A 20,204-nucleotide genomic window follows, 5' to 3' on the forward strand; every position below is an offset into this window, starting at 1 on the left:
TAATCTGCTCAGATATTCAGAAAAATATCTGCATACACAGTAATTACCACAATGTAGGTTCTGGAATTACAAGATACAGAATTCTGTATTATTTGCAAATAAAGTAAAATTTAGATCCAGAAGGTAGCTGTGTTCAGTCTATTGCAACAAAATCAACAAAGAGCTATTTTTGCTGACACAGACTCCTCTGGATTTTCAATTTTAGTTTATTTGCCATACATAATTCTAGCACTAATATAACCAAGATAAGTATGAGTGATGTACAAAAACTGACTTTTTAAGATGCAGTCTTCACTGGGTCAAAAAACAACATACACATTTTAATATAAAATTTCATATGAAAAAATCCAGAGTACTCCCAAAGCAACATGCAACCAGACTGATATGCAATAAAATAAACTTAAGAAAAGTGAACAGCATAAAAATGCAATTAGAAAAGAAACAGTTACAAAGCCTGAGGAAAAATAGCAAGTCAGGGGAACAAGTTACCCAACATTTACTGCCCTGGGCACATTTGGAAGGAAGGGTGGGATATAAATTTAATTTAAAAAATAAAAATAAACAAACATTAAAAGCCCTTCTAAACAAGACAAATCTGTACCAGAGAAGTGGCTAGGTAAGTCTCTCATGGGAGACAGTTCTAGAGTCAGGACATCAAAACCAGAGGACAACCTTCCAGAAAAATCTCATTGGGTAGACAGTATCATTTGCAAGCATATACTCCTTTAAATATATGGTGTCAAACCATTTAGGCTTTTAAAAATAATCAGCACTATGAACTGGACTCAAACAAACCACTAGCCAATGAAGTTCAGGTAATAATGGAATTATGTGCTTTAAATCATGGGCCTTTGCCAGCTGCATTCTACACCAACTGCAGTTTCCAAACACTATTCAAAAGGTGCCTCATGTAGAGTATTGCAACAGTCTAACTGCGATGTGACCAAGACATATGTGATAGAGGCTAGATCTGCTTTCCTCAATAAGGGCCACAACTGCCCCTGCCACCAGGTGGAGTAAGGCCAGGTCTAGAACTACTCCCAAGCTGTAAACCTGATCCCACAAAGGGAGTGTTGCACTATCCCAGGCAGGATGTATAATCAATTTTGGTTTGGCTTTTCTATCGACCAAAAGCACTTCTGTCATGCCAAGCTTTACCCTCAACTTGCTTCTCCATCACTGATCCAGTTCAAGACCTCCACTGGCTCCAAGGAATCCAACAGAAAGGACACAAGTTTGGGTGTCATCAACACATGGATAGCACCACACACCAAACCTCCAGGCAGCTTCCTCTGTAGTTTCATGTAGATGGTACACAGCATGGGGGACAGAATGGAACTCTATGGGGTCCCATAGGCCAGAGGGGCTGAATAGTAGTCCTCCATCACTACCTCCTGGGACCTGTCCTGCAGGCATGACCAGAACTAGCACAATACAGTGCCCCTGAGCTCCACTTCAGCGAAGTGGGTTGCAAAGACCCAGAGATCAATAATCATGCTCATCACCCTTGCTAAATTAAAGAAGGAATCATGCTCTGGCAAGTACAACAAACCTGAAGCATCTTCCACCCAAAGAAGCTGACTTGTCTACAAGAGTGGCCAAGGCCATCTCAGATTGAAAAGGTCCCAGATAGCCAGTATCATCCAGGAAAACCTGGAGATGGGATTCTGGCCAAATGCATTAACACCCTTACCCAAACACTGAATGTTGAAAACAAACCGATAGTTATTTAAGATGATGGAGCCTTCAGTAATGGTCTTGCCACTGCTTTCTTCAAATGTATATTCTCCACCCACCTGGCCACCTCTGGCCGCTTTAATTAGCCAGTCAGCCAAGGGTTGAAGGTGCAGATGTTGGAGAATTTTGTATTTCTCCATTGAGATCTTTTGCTTGGGGTCCTTGAATAAAAAGTTTGAAGGCACAGGCTTGCAGCAAAAAGGTAGGCCTTTATTGGATGACAAGTGTACACTGATCAGCCCTAAACCTCCAAGATTTCTGTTCTTGTCCTCAGGACTGTGAAGCACTCATATCAAAAGAACAACCAGAAGTCACAAGCACATCATAAAAATGCATAAGAACTTGTTCAATTGTAGTAACACCGTGTAAGAATGTGGATAGGGATGAGTATTTCAATATGGCTCAGAATGACATACTATTTAAAATACAACGCAGATAGACTATATTCTTACTCAGACGTGCATCTGAACATGCATTTTATCATTGTAATTCTTAATCCAGAAAGCAGTATGTAAGTAAGTCTGCTTACACATATCCTTACCTACAAGGAATCCAAACCATTTAATGTGCAATATTGAAGATGATTTGGAAGCTTCAACTGGTCCAAAATGCAGCAATTGGACTACTGACCAGATTTCCATTTGGAGGTCATACAGTGCCTTGCAAAAGTAATCAGACCCCTGACCAATGCTCTCATGTTACTGAATTACAAATGGTATATTATAACATTTCCCAACATAAAACCAATGTCACCTTACAATAACTGATTTTGAGTTTCAGTGTTTCATAATAAAATAACATACAGAATGAAATTATGTACCATTTGTTGTTCAGAGAATGTGAGATTATGTTTATGATTATGTTTGCAAGGCACTGTATAATATCTGTTTCAAAACAGCTGCACTGTTTGCTACCTTGTTTCCAGATCCAGTTCAAGGTGCTCACACTGGAGTTTAAAACCAACTTAGGTCCAAAACATCTGAAAGCCCACCTTCATCCATAGACTTTCTCAGCAACAAGGGCTCTCTTAGTAGTTCTGCCACCCTCAGAAGTGATCTTAACCAAGTAACCAATAATCATTAAAAATGTTATCAAAAGTTAAAGAAATTCACTACTGGTCTAAAATAAGTGTATCATGGATGGACAAAATTGCCTTGGTTAAGATGATACTTCTGCCAAAAAGTTTGTTTCTCCTCTTAAACATTTCTCTTCTTGATGCTCCAGACATCATTCGCAATTGGCAAAAATGAACTGATGCTTTTGTATGGAATAATAATAAAGCCAGGGCAATTTTAAAACCATGTCAAACAGCATTGATAATGGTGGTCTTGCATTTCCAAATATCAGTAAGTATTACCAAGCTGCTATTCTTGCGAATATTGACATCCTGGCTTGATTCTGATTGCTCAAAAGTATTGAAAGAAAAAATATTCTCTGTAGATTTTTAAAAAAGTCATGGTATATTACACAATCAGACAAGGGTTTTTAAAAAATCTAACCCATGTGTCAGAGCCATCGTCACCATTTGGAATAAAATTTAGAATCAATTAAGCCCAATTTTATCCCCATTAACAGCTTTGATCTATAATGAAGAAATGCACAACTGTCATGCTCTGGGGAATATTGATTTATGGAAAAAATTACTTAATAGAGTTTAAAAACTGGTACCTAGATGATGTAGCAAAATTGTATAATCATATTTGTAATTAAATGCAAGGAGCCCATCTTTATTTCTTTCAACATCTCCAATTTAGAAATATCATATATAAATTGCAGAATAAACATAGAACCTTTAAGAGATCCAACTGAGTTTGAACTTATATCTACTCATTAACAGGGCTGTGGAGTCGGAAGCAATTTTGGGTGGAGTCGAAAGAAATGTACCAACACCAGCTTCAAAATAAAATTAATATTAATATATTAATATTAATACATTAATATACATTTGCCATTTATGAAGGAGTCTGAGTCAGGCAGTAGAAAAATAGAGGAGTTGGAGTCGAAGGTTTGACGTACCGACTCCACAGCCCTGTTCATTAACCCACAAAACTGCTAAGTAAAATATATAAGATTCTGCTTTGTATTAAATTAAGATCTAATGCATACCAGATTACATGCGAGACACATGTGGGTTATCACATCTCTTCAGAAACATGGAAGTGGAACTGGAGACATGTACCGCATGTTACAATTGGTGTAGATCTTAAGAAAAAATTCTACAAAGTCATGTTTAGATGGTATCTGAGCCCTAAAAGATTTAGTCATATCTATAATTCCACAATGGATATTTGCTGGAGATATGCAGCTAATAATGCAGGATTACTCCATATTCTATGGTCCTGCCCTAAAATCAAAACATTTGGGGAAGAGACTGTCATTCAGATAAGAGAGATAACTGGGTATGATCTTCCCAACATCTTTTAATCTTACTTTTTGATAACCTTAATGATCCTATGTTATGACAGAGAAATGATCATATACCTTCTAACTGTAGCCAGATTGACTATAACCAGAAAGTGGAAAAAATCAATTACTCCAACAATTCATGATTGGATTATCAAAGTATGGGATATAGTCAATCTTGTAAAATTTACCAATAGTCAGAACAAGGGAAGGAAGACAATCACAAGACTCTTCTATACAGAAATGGGGCTTATTTGCAATGTAGTGGAATAATACGGTTCATGCTAATACCAATCCTTATAAGGTCTTGTGAACGCTTTGAATAGATGTTACAAACTTCATATTTTTCGAATTCTTTTTCTTGTTCTAATTATAAACTATTTGCTTACCAAACGTGTAAAGAACACCAATGGGTCTACTGAAAATATTATATTTCTTTTTATTATATAATTGAATATATATTTGTTAACTTTTTTCTTTTTTTGTAAAACCTTTGTTAGCCATAATAGTTTTGTTAATCTCTTGTTATTTTTTGTAATTGATTTTGTTTAAATATTTTTTTTTTTTAAGTGCAGGGAATGGAGGTCCAGAGGAGGAGATTCTATGGCAGCCCCTAAAATTGTACAATTTCCGCCCCATTCAGGTGTATCGATCATCATCATTATTGTTTCTACCAAATGCTGAGGAGACACTCTTTATCCAGGTCTTTTAAAATTAAGGTATTTTTGTGGTACCCACCCACCTCTGCTGTTTTGTTTAACTTATACTGTGCCTCTTTTGTTTGGAATGATTTTGTTTTTTAATTGTATGAACCGTTTTACTTATTTTAATTGTATGATTATATTGTTGCAACCTGCTCTGGGACCTTACGGTGAGGGCAGGTAAAAGAAATCTTACAAATTAAAAAAAAAAGCTGCATTTATCTTAGATTATACTAAAAGCTATATGCTCAGAGCAACATTTTGTTCTGCTAACTATGTCCAGTCTGAACACACAGAAGAATCAGCATTATTCTTCTTCACTCTCCCTCTCAAGTCATTTTTTAAACAAACACTGCTTCACAGCTTTGTACAGTTATTCAAAACATCACAGCTGATGTTCACAAATTAAAAATAATCAATATTGAGCAGTTACTCCAATATACTGATTTTATGTTTCAGAACAGCTTTCACCAATTTGGTACCTAGTGTCTCCAGATGTTCTGGACTACAACTCTCATCAGCTCCCAGCAATGTGGTGTCCCTCAGATGTCCCTGCAACTCCAATTTAAAGAGTTATAGTCCAAAACATCTGGAGGATACTAAGTTAGCGAAAGCTGCTTCCAGCAGCTTCCTTCTTCCACTAGGTAAGATAAAAAACACTAAACAGAACAGAGTTCACGGAATGGGCCTTTCTCACATAAAACTCTGCTCTGCAGCCCTCTGCGCCCCCAAATCAATTTCTGGAAGTTGGGGATCATGTGGGGATGGTATGGTATATAGTGTGTGGGGCTGCAGGTGGAGAAGCAGATCACAAAGAGTCCCTCCCCTCAGCACCACCTTTAACTAAACAGAGGAACAACTTAGGTAGGTATATTATGGTTTATTGAAGACAAACTCGACCTCTTGTTGAAGTAGTCACAATAATTGTACTGCAGGATCTAGATGTAATGTAAAATGGAGAGATATCTAGACTTATTGGAACTTCTCCCTTTAACTCCCCGCCCCCAAGTCTCTTTGCCACCTTTTTAATAACACCTTTTTAGTTATCAGAAATGAGAGTTATATTGAAGGTAACCTATCATTAAACTTTAATTATTAGAGTAACTTACCTGAGCAGTGAGTAAAGTAGTCAGAGATAAGTCTGCTCGCTCTTCAGTAATATAAGTCCGTGGCTTACCATCCCACAATGCACAATCCTCCAAATCCATCAGCTTCAACTGAGTTTTTGATAAACTTGGCAAGCGACTACTTTGTTGTTGCTGCTGTGTATGATGCACAGTGATGTGTTTCCCTTGCACATTTTCTTCTATGCCTGGTGCCATGACAGCATCTGTCTCAGCTGCTTGACCACTTGGCTGAGACTTAGTAACTTTCTCTTCCAAGACTGGTAAGTTGCATTTCTGTTTTGTTACAACAGGTAAAGCTATTATAGGCTTCTGGTGTGATTTTTCTTTGCCTCTAATGATTGCTTGCTTTTTATTCTTAATTTTCTCTCTCTTCTTTCTAGAGACAGAAGGCAGAGAAAGAGGCTTGAAAGTATAAGAGCTGGAAGTGGTAATGGTGGATTGCTTTTTCAGAACACTATCTAGTGTCCGTACATAACTGGTGCTTTTAGTTGGAAGCTGGTAAACCACAGGACAACTGGATGTGCTAGGAGAGAATTCCATGCTTGTTTTCATTAACTTTCCTTCATTTTCCAAGTATTCATCAAGCTTGTCACTGCAGAAAGCAGATCGGTTCTTCAAGGAGCCTTCTAAAATGCTACCTGAATAATCACATAAATCAATTTCCAGTTGAGTACTTCCAACTTCACTATGACATGTTTGCATAGATTACATTCATTGTATATTTCTAAAGCATTTACAACACTTGATAAAAGCTTTAAAACCAGATGTGCCAAACAGCTGAGGGGAGCAGACATTTTCCTATTATTAGAGAAGTAGGGAGAAATATTTACTTAGGGGGGTTTTTTTTAGAGCACAGTTCTGAAAGTCTTCTAGCTCTCAGAAACAGAAAGAAACAAAAAGGGATGTGATGTTGATCCCTATAAAAGACAGGAGCAAAATGTTTCTAAAGAAATGCTAATTTTTATTGGTGCCCCACATGTTTCAGAAAGGATCCTTTCCTTCTTCAGTGGCTTATCTAAACAATCAGGCCATCTCTATACACTGGCCCAGTTCACACACAGATCTAAGCCAAACCATGGCTAAGCATGAATATGTACATGTGCAGGTTCCCAGAACTAAGACTGTGGCTGCTGTGATCCTCCTCAGGTCCTGCTGCTACTGCAGTACCCAGATCTAAGCCATGGTTTGGATTACCATTATGTCAGAACCCAGGCTTGTGATTTGTCTATTTAAAAAAAATTAAAAAGTAGATTAATTATATGAAGTATAAAAATTTTGTATGATTAGTTCAATCCCTGATGAGAGAAAGAATCCTTTTCAAACTCCACCAGGCACCAATATAATTTGGCTCAGAAGCAGAGTTCAAATCCAAGTTACAATTTGTTTCTCTTTTGATATAAGAGAAATTAGGCCCGGGCAGTTATTTGAGTTAACATCTGCACTCTGCAAAGATGAAAAGAGCTGGTATCAATAAAAACCTTGGGCCTACAGGTTGAGTCCAGTATATAAATTTTAGCCAGTATGTCTTGCTGTTTAGCAGACAGGTAGGCAAGAATATATAAACAGGGTCAATGACTTTATCCTTTTGCCTAAATTACTATAAAACAGTACATTAACTCTTCGTGAAGTGTTGTTACATATTGTAAACTGGCAGAATTGTAACTCAATAGTTCTTAGCTGATGCACCTGTTCCAGATTGTTAAAGTCCCCCTGTGACATCTTACCAATTTTCTTTTCTTTTCAAATTAAAGATAAAAAGGGAGGAAAAAGAGGAAAAAACACAAAACACAACCACCATCAGCTCACCTTAACAACACAATAAGCATCAGTACATCCATCTTAGTTAACACATAAAGATCAATATATGCCATCCAAATAGGTATCCAACTGTAGCTGATGTTTATGCAATGTTCAAACGTAGCAAGGGTGTTAAAGTCTTAAAACCACTGAGTAATAGATGGTAGGTATTTATTCTTCTAGACTCAAAATATAAGTGTTAGTGATCATAAGGGCTTGCAAAACCTATTTAATTCTAACGGGTTGCAGCTAGTGATTAACAGTGTGTAGATTTAGTCCCAGCAGTAAAGCTGGAATAACTAGACAACCATCTAATCCCTTATTCCAAGTGAATCTTTGACTGCCCATGCCTGGGGAGTTGTTATGCCTCTTCTGAGAACCCTAGGTACATCACACAGAGAACATCCAAACAAACCACACAGCAAGCTTGAAGAGCTGCAAGCTAAAATTCAGCAAAGTGATTTAGCCCACGGGAAATATAACCTATTACAGATGCAAAAAACCCTAACTTCACATATTATATGAAATTATGAGTCTGATCTGGTAGTGACCGACTAGGAAAGATCTTGGGGTTATGCTACACAGCTTGATGAAAAGGCTGATCCAGTGTCTGTCAACTGTAAATTCCATGTTAGGAATCATAAGGAAAGGTACTGAAAATAAAACTGCAAATATCATAATGCCATTATACAAATCTATGGCACAACCACACTTGGAATACTGTGTATAGTTCTGGTTGCCTTGCCTCAAAAAGGACATTGTACAGCTGGAAAAGATTCAGAAAAACGCAATCAAAATGATCAAGGTGCTGGAGCAACTCCCTTATGAGGAAAGGTTACAGCATTTGGAATGGGGGAAGAGACATGATAAGAGGTGTTTAAGAGGTGTATTATACATGGTATGGAGAAAGTGAAGAGATTTTTCTCCCTCTCCCATAATATTATAACATGTGGTCATTCAACAAAGCTGGATATGGGAAGATTCAGAACAGACAAAAGCAAATAGATCTTCACACAGTGCAATTAAACTATGGAATTTGCTCCCACAAGAGGTAGTGACAGCCACCAACTTGAGTGGCTTTAGAAGACGATTAGACAAATTCATGGAGGATTAGTCTATCAATTGCTATTAGTTGTGGTAACTGCATAGTACTTCCAGTACCAGAGACAATATGCCTGTGAATACAAACTGCTGGGAAACACAAATGGGGAGAGAGCTGTTGCACTCATGTCCTGCTTCCAGGTTTCCCACAGGCATCTGGTTGCCACTGTAGGAACACAATGCTGAATTTCAGGAGTCTGATCCAGACAGGCTCTTCTTATGTTCTCAGCACATGGATTCAAACTGCTTCCAAAATATTTGGAAGACTAACTTCAAGCTAATCTGAACATCACTATCAAAACATCTCTCTATAGTAATTTGTACTTATTCACAGTTTTTTCAAGCACACAACACTACACATACATACATATTTTCTAAGTAGGATAAATAATGTTTTGAAGGAGGAAAACATACCCTATGTTAGCTTAGTAAGATCCCAAAATTTCCAGAATGGCAAGCCACCATGCAAACCTCAATTTCTTTTTATGGAATTGCCTTAATGCTGAATCAACTGCTTTATATATGAAAAGAGCTGACACTCTCAAATATTCCTTTAACAGCAGGTATTTTTAGTTATTGTGGGGGGAAATCTGAACATATATGCACAAAAGCAGGTATGTTTAAATCTAAAAAGGTCAGAGGTATCTGCTGAGACTTTGAATGATCAGTCATTTTGTCATCTTCCTTGATGCCATTATACTGATGTTTAAAGATTTGTTTATGTATGGTTTTTTGTATGTTTTTGTATTTTAAAATTTATGTATGGCTTTGCGTATGTTGTGTATTTTTAAATCTATGTAATTCACCTTGCGACCCGCATTCCAGGTGAGAGGTGAATAACAAAAATTAATTTATTATTATTACTCTTTGCATAGCTTCCTATCCTTCTCCCATGACCCAAGACTACTGCCAAGCAAAATCAAATTATTAATGCACTTCAAGCCTTCTTTCTCCTGTTTGAGCAATCCAATACCACAATCTCCCTCTTCTCCTCCCAAAGTAAAAATTGGCAAATAATCTAAAACTGAATTGAGGCAAATTATTATAGAATTCTCCTCTGTTCCCCATTACATTGTTCTCAGGGAAAATAATAAGCAACACATCATAAACCTTACCTTCATTTTTGGAAGAACTATGTAACTTCTCTCGCCATCCTTTTATCTTTGTGAAGTCATTTGTCTTCCCAGTCCTGGAAACAAAGGGAAGTCCAGTATCTGGTAGGAACGAAAGACAGTCAGTCAAACTAGTTTTATCAGCTGGGAATGTAAATAAACTGTAGAAAAATGCTCAACATGGAGAATAGTGTATATTCAGATAAGTTAAAAAACCCACATTGCTGGGTATGTTTTCTGAGAATATAACCAGGGGAAAAACTTATCAGATTACATTCATATATTTACACCTTCAGTACCTTTAAGCATAGCCCAATCCTGTGCAGTTAGCTGTGTCTAACTGAATTAAAACCAGCCAGTAGAGTTAAGGTGTGCTGAACTCTGCATAAATGTTTAGCCGCAGAACAGCTCTACCACATGGGACCGAACAATTAAATGTAATGCAATTATTACACAGCAGAACTTTTAGGCAATGCCAGAATACCAAAGCTTCAGTTGCACTGAAGTGCTCATGATTTGTTCTACCAAAGCAGAAATGCTTCTTCTCAACACAAAAAACTAATCTGTAACTTAAGCCCTAAGCATCATTGCATTTATTAAGGAAGATGCTGACTTACCAGAACTGGAATTAGTCCTTAAGTTTTTCCACAATATGTAGTCATCTGAATAACTTAGTGGTAGCTGAACACCCAAATATTTTAAATCAATGCTCATTGTTGGGTCCACAAAGTTCAGCTTTAGACCTACTGCAAGAAGAAAATGCCACCTAAAAATTCTATATGACTATGAAGACAGCTGTAAACACAAAGCTTGTACTATTACTACTACAAGAAGAAAGAAGAAGCAGGTGCAGGTGAGGGAAGGGAGAAAGGCATTTGCACTGGAGACAGCACGGGCTAGGGAAGGAACATACTACTCCACAGCCCACGCCTGCTCGCATAACGTTTTAAAGTATCACCAACACTAAGCCTGCATTAATCCTCACTTCACTTTTCACTCTTTCTATTCTATTTGTCACTATTTCCAACTGTGTTTCACATTTGCAGCAAAACAAAGGTTCAAAACCAGAGCATCCATTCTCTTCGGAGGTGGGGAGAGGAGACGAGTATTAATAACTGCCAAAATTACTTTATGTCTAAGCTCAATATCTTGTTTGATATTGTTGCAATATTTTCTTTTCAATAGTAATGAATATGGGCAAAGTTATTAGCAACTTGAAAACATATGTAATAAGAGCAGGGCTGCAGTCCGGCTCACAGGTAGGCTAAATCAATTAAGTCAATGGATAGTAGCATGTGCAGAATTGCATCCTAAATGTAAATATGGGGCATTGTAATGTCCTACTGTTTGAATGTTCAATAAAAAAACACTGACATGCAAGTAGCAGAATGGGATATAAAAAGCAGCTTTGTAGGCAAGCACTGAATAAGCCAGGGGTAGGGAACCTCAGCCCTGGGGCCAAATGCAGCCATCCAGCCCTCTGTATTCAGCGCTTGAGACTCACCCCAGGCCACATCTATTCTCCTCAGGTCCCATCCCTCACTATCCCTGCTCTGTGCCCTTCTTAACTGCTTTTACCTACCTGGAGTGTGTTCTTTAACTATGATCATACTTGGTTTGCCTGGATGGAGAGAGGTACTTGTAGAAACCTGACTTTTGTGTGGATGAAATGTGGCCTATTGTATAAAGCCAACAGTCACATCTATTACTCCACACACTTTTGCCTCTAGTCGCACCCTCCACTGGCATGTGGCCCCCAGAAGACTGTCCACAATGGAGTTGTGGCCCTTGTCACGAATAAGGTTTGCCAACCCTGGAATAATCACCCCAAGCCCTTACCCCCCCCCAAAAATCCCTGACCACTTCAGAGGCAAAGTCAATGAAGAGATGCAGTAAGTTGCAAATATGCTTCCCAGGATTCAAGAGGAGCAAGGAAGAAACTGGCTGGGATGAATTCTGCTTCAGGCCTGGGCAGCAATTCCTTTGAATCATAGCAGGCAACTAGCATGGTATGAGACATCCTACATTCTGCATGACTGTAAGCATTATAAAGGGGTTCTTCAGCCTGCAATTCAGGAGCAAGTATTTGTGTTAACTGGACAAGGAGAAGGTTGTTGCAGGACCATAATTTTCTGGTTTGACTTGATTATTTCACTTGTATACTTTTCAAAAGATAGTACTTCTCAAAGCCTGCACCAATCAAGAACCCTTTGACACAAACTACAAATATCCTAACAGCAATGAAAATGACAACCTAAATGAGACCCCAATGTTGTCCATCAATATAATCAGCAGCATCCAATTATGTTTCTGTTACAGAGCTTATACCTACCTTCCCGAAGACTAGGATGTATCACTTGCTTGTACTTATAAGACTTCAACTCTTCCAACAACTCTTTTTCCAGCTGTTGTATCCTCTGACTCTCTGTGAAATATATATTTAAATTTAAAGATATTTAAGGTATCTTGACTATTCCTGATTCACTTGGCTAAGCATCATTCCCTTTCCATCCCAATGCCAGGAGACAAAGAGGGGGCTGCTATTTCCGGCACACCCAATGCCCACCAACTCCTAGAAGAGTGGGAGGAACCAGATGGGGCAACTACACTGTTTTGCAACATCACGGAGCTAATGCCAGTTGTTCCTTTTCTCTCCCCCGCCCCAATTCGAGCTAAACATTTTTTAGTCTACGACAGAGAAAGATCCTCAGACCCTGGACACGTTTACCATTGCTATGAAGACTAGGTATTGGCTTTCAAATCTCTTACAGCAGTGACAGCGAAAAAAGGCCAAAAAAGTAGTGTTGCATCTGTTCAGCCTGGCAAATACACATATTAGGCCACAGAACGGCAGACAGAGATCCAATTAGTACCAAACTAGAGACGGGTTAAACATATCCCTGTATTTAGCATGCAAGCTTTTGTTTTTTGTTTTTTAAAAAGCAGATTGCATCAGACGGGGGAACTGCACACCTGATGTGGCCCTTAGCTAATCATTTTAATGGTCTCATCATTACCTGGATCAATAAATGTAGACAGAGAAGTCTGTATTTTCTGCAATTCTTCACTTTCACATATAGCCAGAGAAGGAATCTGACTATTCTGCAATTTTTCTTTTTCTTCAGATCTATCAACAGTATGGATATCCAGAGCTTCCTAAATGCAAAAAGAATAAAACGTGCCTTGACAAAACACTATTCTAGGCTTATATTGGAGAAAATCAAAAGCCCCTAAGAGTACAGTCCTGCAGTGGTGGTGGTGGTGAATCCATGGCAGGGTAGAATCCATGTTGAAACAACTGTCACCTGACTACCACCTATGGCCAGGCTAGGAGGTTGTGGAGAGGGGTCTTTTCTCTCCCTCCCCCTTTTTATTTCTTTATTTTCCTCTTGCATTTAACACAGTGGAGAAGAATTAACTACATCAACTCTAGGACTGTTATTATAGGGCTTGTTTGGGGTGATGTTGAGAGAACAAGGGGGCTTAGAATCCTGTGGATCCACTTTCTCTGTATGCTTCCTAAATACCCCATTTTGCCCCCCTACTAACAGCCCATGGAGCTTTCCATTTGTGTACTGGAGGGTCTCTGGCAGAATTGGTGCTATACCATCTGCAAACCTCCCTGACAGTGGAGTGGCACTTAAATGTTTTGAATGGTGCCCTAGCAGGTCTTTGATCAGCTGTAGGATTGCTCTGTTAGGAAAGTACAAATCAATATAAATTAAAACAAATTAATCTAGAGACAGGGTTGAATCCAACACTGCTGTATTGCCAGCAAAATAGACTTCCACTCACCCAACAGGATTTCCCCTTCCTTCCTTTCACTCTGCAGTCCCCTACACACTCTCAAACTGCTCCAAAGCATTGGGGAACCCTCATGAGCAGAGTTTGGGGGGCTGCAGGGGCAACAAGAAGGCAAGGTCCCATTGGATGCAAAACTCTGCTCAGAGTGTCGGATACAACCCCTTGGCATACAGTGTTGAATACAACTAAAAGCCTTAAAGTCCAAATCATAACATTTTGGAGATAATAAGAATTAAGACTCTTATAATGTAGAAAGCCACAATGTCAAGCTTAAGCAAAATCCATGATTCTATGGTTCAGGACCAAATATGAAATACACCTGTAAATTTTAACTTAAGTACTACTCTTATAATGTTACTAAGTACTTCTAACCACCTTAAATTTCAGATATAATTTTACCTTGGATGCAAAGGATACAAAGAGCATTCCATCCACATCTTCAAGATCAGGCTTAACGTCCAAATGGATACTGCCAGGTCCCAAAGAGGCATAAGTACTTGTTGTAACTGACTTTCCAGCGTATTTAGGTGGTCTCCCAACTTCAGATGACTTTATTTTCCGTGGTCTTCCTCTTTTACGTGGACCAGACAACCCAACTTTTGGATTACCAACAATAAGGTTGCGGGAAACATGGTATTTTAATGCATTTGTTTTCCCTCCCCCTAAGGTATCTTTAGCTAAAGAAGGGCCACTGTAAGCAGTGGCCTTCAGACTACAGCTAGATACTTTCTTTATTATAGTGAGGCTGTTATCTGTTTCAGCATTTTCCCATAGCACATCTCTTACTGTAGATCTGTGTGGCACATTATTTTCGGACATCTGTTTTCCAGTTTGTGTGTCTTCTGTTTCCAAGGCCATAAAAGGGCTAGATATACTGTTATTTTCAAAACAAGTAGGCAGAGATTCTGATGAATGACTCAAAGGAGATTTTGTGCTCTTACAGGGTGACATGGCCTGTGAAAGAGCAGAGAACTTTACTGTATCCCTGGTGATTGAACAGGGTTCTAGGTAGACTACAGGCATCTTCCCACTATCCAATTTTAACATTTTTGCTTTGGCAACACCCAACTGGCTTGTTGGTGGTCTCTTGTAGGATTCAATTTCTATTTCCTTTTTGCCCACTTCATTGTGTTCCTTTAGCTGCTTCTCCAGGATGGAGTCATGTCTATGTGAATATTCTTCTGCCATGTTTTCTGCTTCTTCCCGCTTCACATCTATCCCTTCCATAGACATACTTGGCCTGTAATCATAGTCATCTGCTGGTTCCTCTTTCACAACAACATTGATGCTTCCATTTGAGTTCAGTGAGGATGCCACATGAGAGCTGTTTTGAAAAGGACTAGCTACTGGACTGGAGAAAAAATAAAAATAAAATGCAAAGTAACAGAAGTGCACAATAAAAAACTGAACAAGCAATAGATATATATAAGCATACAAACGTATGATAGAACTACAATTAAGACTGACAAAAAAGTCAGCTATAACAAACTTTGGTTAGTACAGTATCTACATTTGGCTAATATCTACATTGAGGATATATCCTCATTTAAATGTTTTTTTCAGAACTGTTTTTTAGGCAACTTTAATATATAATAAACTGAAAAGCTGCTTATTTGTGAAACGAGAATGCCCTCTATCACTAGTTCACATGCACACAGTAAAAATGTCTCTATAAAAACGATTACTAAGATTGTGTCAATGAACAAGTGTCATCTTGCATTTGTTAGATTACTGGATCATATTAAAATCATAATAGAGTAAGAACAGCTGGCAGTGAAAAACACAACGTAAGACAAAGCAGTGTAGGTTAAGCATGTTACAATACAACTCAATTGTTGTTGTTATGTGCCTTCAAGTCGATTATGACTTATGGCAACCCTACAAATCAGCAACCTCCAAAAGCATCTGTCATGAACCATCCTGTTCAGATCTTGTAAGTTCAGGTCTGTGGCTTCCTTTATGGAATCAATCCATCTCTTGTTTGGCCTTCCTCTTTTTCTACTCCTTGCTGTTTTTCCAAGCATTATTGTCATTTCTAGTGAATCCTGTCTTCTCATGATGTGTCCAAAGTATGATAACCTCAGTTTCATCATTTTAGCTTCCAGTGACAGTTCTGGTTTAATTTGTTCTAACACCCAATTATTTGTCTTTTTCGCAGGCCATGGTATACGCAAAGCTCTCCTCCAGCAACACATTTCAAATGAGTTGATTTTTCTCTTATCCGCCTTTTTTACTGTCCAACTTTCACATCCATACATAGAGATCGGGAATACCATGGTCTGAATGATCCTGACTTTGGTGTTCACTGATACATCTTTGCATTTGAGGACCTTTTCTAGTTCTCTCACAGCTGCCCTCCCCAGTCCTAGCCTTCTTCTGATTTCTTGACTATTGTCTCCATTTTGGTTAATGACTGTGCCAAGGTATTGATAAGCCTTGACAAGTTCAATGTCCTCGTTGTCAACTGTAAAGTTACAAAAATCTTCTGTTGTCATTTTAGTCTTTTTGACATTCAGCTGTAGTCCTGCTTTTGTACTTTCCTCTTTAACTTTCATCAGCATTCGTTTCAACTCATTACTGGTTTCTGCTAAGAGTATGGTATCGTCTGCGTATCTTAAATTATTGATGTTTCTCCCTCCAAGTTTCACACCTCCTTCATCTTGGTCCAATCCCACTTTCCGTATGATATGTTCTGCGTACAGATTAAACAAATAGGGTGATAAAATACAACCCTGTCTCACACCTTTCCCACTGGGAACCAATCGGTTTCTCCATATTCTGTCCTTACAGTAGCCTCTTGTCCAGAGTATAGGTTGCGCATCAGGACAATCAGATACTGTGGAACCCCATTTCTTTTAAAGCATTCCATAGTTTTTCATGATCTACACAGTCAAAGGCTTTGCTGTAATCTATAAAGCACAGGGTGATTTTCTTCTGAAATTCCTTGCTCCGTTCCATTATCCAACGTATGTTTGCAATATGATCTCTGGTGCCTCTTCCCTTTCTAAATCCAGCTTGGACGTCTGGCATTTCTTGCTCCATATATGGTAAGAGCCTTTGTTGTAGAATCTTGAGCATTACTTTACTTGCATGGGATATTAAGGCAATAGTTCGGTAATTACTACATTCTCTGGGATCCCCTTTCTTTGGAAGTGGGATATATATTGTACGCTTCCAGTCTGGGAGCCATTGTTTAGTTTTCCATATTTCTTGACAATTTTTGTCAAAATTTGGACAGATTCAGTCTCAGTAGCTTGTAACAACTGTATTGGTATGTCATCTATTCTGGGTGAGTTGTTTCTTCCAAGTATTTTAAGAGCAGCTTTCACTTCACATTCTAAAATTTCTGGTTCTTCATCATATGGTTCCTCCATGAATGAATCTGTCATCCTGGTATCTCTTTTAGAGAGTTCTTCAGTGTATTGCTTCCATCTTCCTTTTATTTCATCTTGGTCAGTCAGTGTGATCCCTGTTGATTATTCAACATCCCTACTCTTTGTTTAAATTTCCCTTTCATTTCTGTAATCTTTTGGAATAGGGCTCGTTCTTCCCATTTTGTTGTCCTTTTCTATTTCTGTACAATAACTATTGTAATAGTTTTCTTTGTCCCTACATACTAGTCGTCGTATAGTTGCATTTAGGGTTCTGACTGTGTTTCTACCTCCTCTTGCTTTTGCTTTCCTTCTCTCTTTAACCATTTTAAGAGTTTCTTCAGTCATCCATTGAGGTCTTCCTCTCTTTTTAACAAGAGGTATTGTCTTTTTGCATTCTTCCCTGATAATGTCCCTGACTTCAGTCCATAGTTCTTCTGGTTCTCTGTCAACTAAGTTTAAAGCCTCAAACCTGTTCCTTATTTGATCTTTATATTCTTCTGGGATGTTATTTAAATTTGGCATTATGAATGCTTTGTTGTTCTTCTTTAGCTTTACTCTGATTTTCGATACGATCAGTTCATGATCTGTACCGCAGTCTGCTCCTGGTCTTGTTTTGCAGAAAGTATGGAACTTCTCCATCTTCTGTTTCCAATTATATAATCAATTTGATTCCTATATTGACCATCTGGTTATGTCCACGTGTACAGTCATCTTTTTGGTTGCTCAAAAAATGTGTTGGCAAGAAACAAATCATTGGCTTCACAGAATTCAATAAATCTTTCTCCTGCTTCATTTCTGTTGCCTAAGCCCCATTTCCCCACAATTCCTAGTTCTTCTCTGTTCTCTACTTTTGCATTCCAGTCCCCCATGATTATCATCATATCTTGTTTTGGTGTGTGATCAATTTCCTCCTGTACTTCTGTGTAAAATCTCTCCAATTCTTCTTCTGCATTTGATGTTGGAGCGTAGGCTTGGATGATGGTTATGTTAATAGGTTTACAGTACAATAATTTGCAATTTACTCTTAAAATCGTACACATGCATCCACTTACAAACGAGGGCTTTCTCTCCTATCAGGCCACCTAAACCCACGGTTAGATGATCTAGGTCGGAGTTCATGTCCTGAAGACAGTGGGTGTCTTATCTTTCATCATATGCTACTTTTCTGTCAGTTCTTAATAATTTGTTATTGTTTTAACAATATATACATTGTAAATATTTGGTCTTTGCTACAGAGTGCCCTGTAGCGTGGAACAGTTAGATGCTCAATTGTGGCTAATTCCAGAAATTCCTTTGTTGCCCATGTGCATCCTCTTTCCAACTCACATTCACTTTTGTAAAGACAAGTTTTAAAGTACTTTAAATTGTATTACTTTTAATCTAAATGTTTTAATCCCAACAGTTTAAATGAGTGCTATGCAAGTAAGTTTTAAAAGTTTTCACTAATAAAACAACATTCCCACACATTTACTAACACCTCCGCTTTCTGTCTCAGTATTCACAACTGGGATAGTGCAATGACTTAAAATCCAGTGCAACAGCATAATGTTTATAAATATGAGATTTAGAAAGCTCTCATGCAACCTTTAAAACATAAAAAATGCAGACGCACATTCCTTATTTATTCAAAATACTTCTTTTTTTATTAGAAAACAGTAAGAGTATATAGTAAATCTGCTTTTGAAGTGGCTATGCTGCTCTGCAATTCAATAGTCCCTTCCACATGAGGTAAACTGTTATTTCCATACTTGCCCTCAGAAAACATTTCTTTGCCCAGTATTATGTGTCTTGCTCCCAGCACAACCTATGTATTGTTTTGGCTTACACTAGGTCTCATGGGGAAGATTCCCAAAGGAACAACAGATTCTGTAAGCCTAACCCTTGTTCAGTTGTTTTTTTCAATGACAATGGGCAAAGAAAGAGAAGCTTAGGGATTTAATAGTCAATGTGAAGCGTAGAAAATTAGTCCAAGCTGGAGAATGAGAAGAGAGGAGTACCAGCCCCAAGTAACTCTGGCTGCAGCAAGATCAAACTAATGCTATGTTGATGACAGCAGGAGGAGTTCTGCCCACTATTGCTACTTCTGAAGTGCAAGAAGGGAATCCAGAATACAGGCAACTGGAGCAGCATGCCTCCAATGGCAGGTGATTCAACACTACTATTTTAAATAAGTCATCACGATATTTTAAAGGCTACCTAGTAGGATTTTATCCTTTCCTTTTTCCGGAGGAGGTACAAGTGATCCTTCCTCAACTGGCCTTGGCTGGCATATATGAGATGGTTTGAGGAACCATGGGGGAACTACAGTTCAGCACTCAAGCTTTAAGCTGCAACCACATCCATCGCAAGAGAATCCAAAATGAAAATAGTCCTTTCATGGGCCATACTGATTTCCTCCCTTGGCTCAGGTGCACATAAGAGCTAATTTACGTTTTTTTCTTTGCAGCTGGAAATTAGCAGCACCACAGAGGAGCTACAATACAGCTCATGGTTACATACTAAGCCCTTAACTGAATTCTGAATGCAACAGCCACAGTGCCACTCCCAGTTCTACAGCCCTGAATTATTTCTTCTTAGTACTGAAATGTTTGGAAATGTTTCTACAATGCTGCTGCTCAACATTGGGAATAGGCAGAACTTGGTTTCCACCAGCCAAACATGCCCAAGCTACATGAAGCAAGAGTTTGCATTTCAGCATGTACTGTAATTGTTTTGGCTCAGAAGATGTGGATTTATCTAGGTACTTTTAGCCTATCCTTCATCACACTTTTCCAGGATGGGACATGATTCAACACACTAAAAACAATTAAACTGAAAACTTTAAAAGAGCAGGTAAAAATCACAGCACATCCCATAGAAGCTCATAAGAGCCTTTTACAGCACTACATTAATACTGTGTATTGATCAGAAGTCCAGGCAAACTGGTAGATCTTTACCTGGTGCCAAAATGATGGATAAGACCCTATCCTGTGTCACCACATAATGTAACTCTCCTAGAAGTAGGAAAACAAGAAGAGCCTCCTCCCCAGATCTAAGGACACATGGGCA

The 20,204-nt window shown here is 38.4% G+C and overlaps 1 protein-coding gene across 10 annotated transcripts in view; it reads right to left on the bottom strand.

Annotated features, from left to right (window-relative positions):
• MGA (MAX dimerization protein MGA) overlaps positions 1-20,204 on the bottom strand; it is an 89,056-nt gene that overhangs the window by 59,816 nt on the left and 9,036 nt on the right. For 9 of the 10 annotated variants that reach the window (XM_061611361.1, XM_061611359.1, XM_061611360.1 and 6 more), the window contains 6 exons: positions 14,182-15,133; positions 12,996-13,134; positions 12,311-12,403; positions 10,596-10,724; positions 9,982-10,080; positions 5,951-6,606 (listed from right to left, as the gene is read on the bottom strand). In XM_061611361.1, coding sequence (XP_061467345.1) covers positions 5,951-6,606; positions 9,982-10,080; positions 10,596-10,724; positions 12,311-12,403; positions 12,996-13,134; positions 14,182-15,133 — 2,068 coding nt within the window. Of the gene's footprint in view, positions 1-5,950; positions 6,607-9,981; positions 10,081-10,595; positions 10,725-12,310; positions 12,404-12,995; positions 13,135-14,181; positions 15,134-20,204 lie in introns of those variants that run through there. The other variant, XM_061611368.1, reaches the window with a different exon arrangement.

This window comes from Rhineura floridana, chromosome 2 (assembly GCF_030035675.1).
Source record: "Rhineura floridana isolate rRhiFlo1 chromosome 2, rRhiFlo1.hap2, whole genome shotgun sequence".
Taxonomy (NCBI): Eukaryota; Metazoa; Chordata; class Lepidosauria; order Squamata; family Rhineuridae; genus Rhineura; species Rhineura floridana.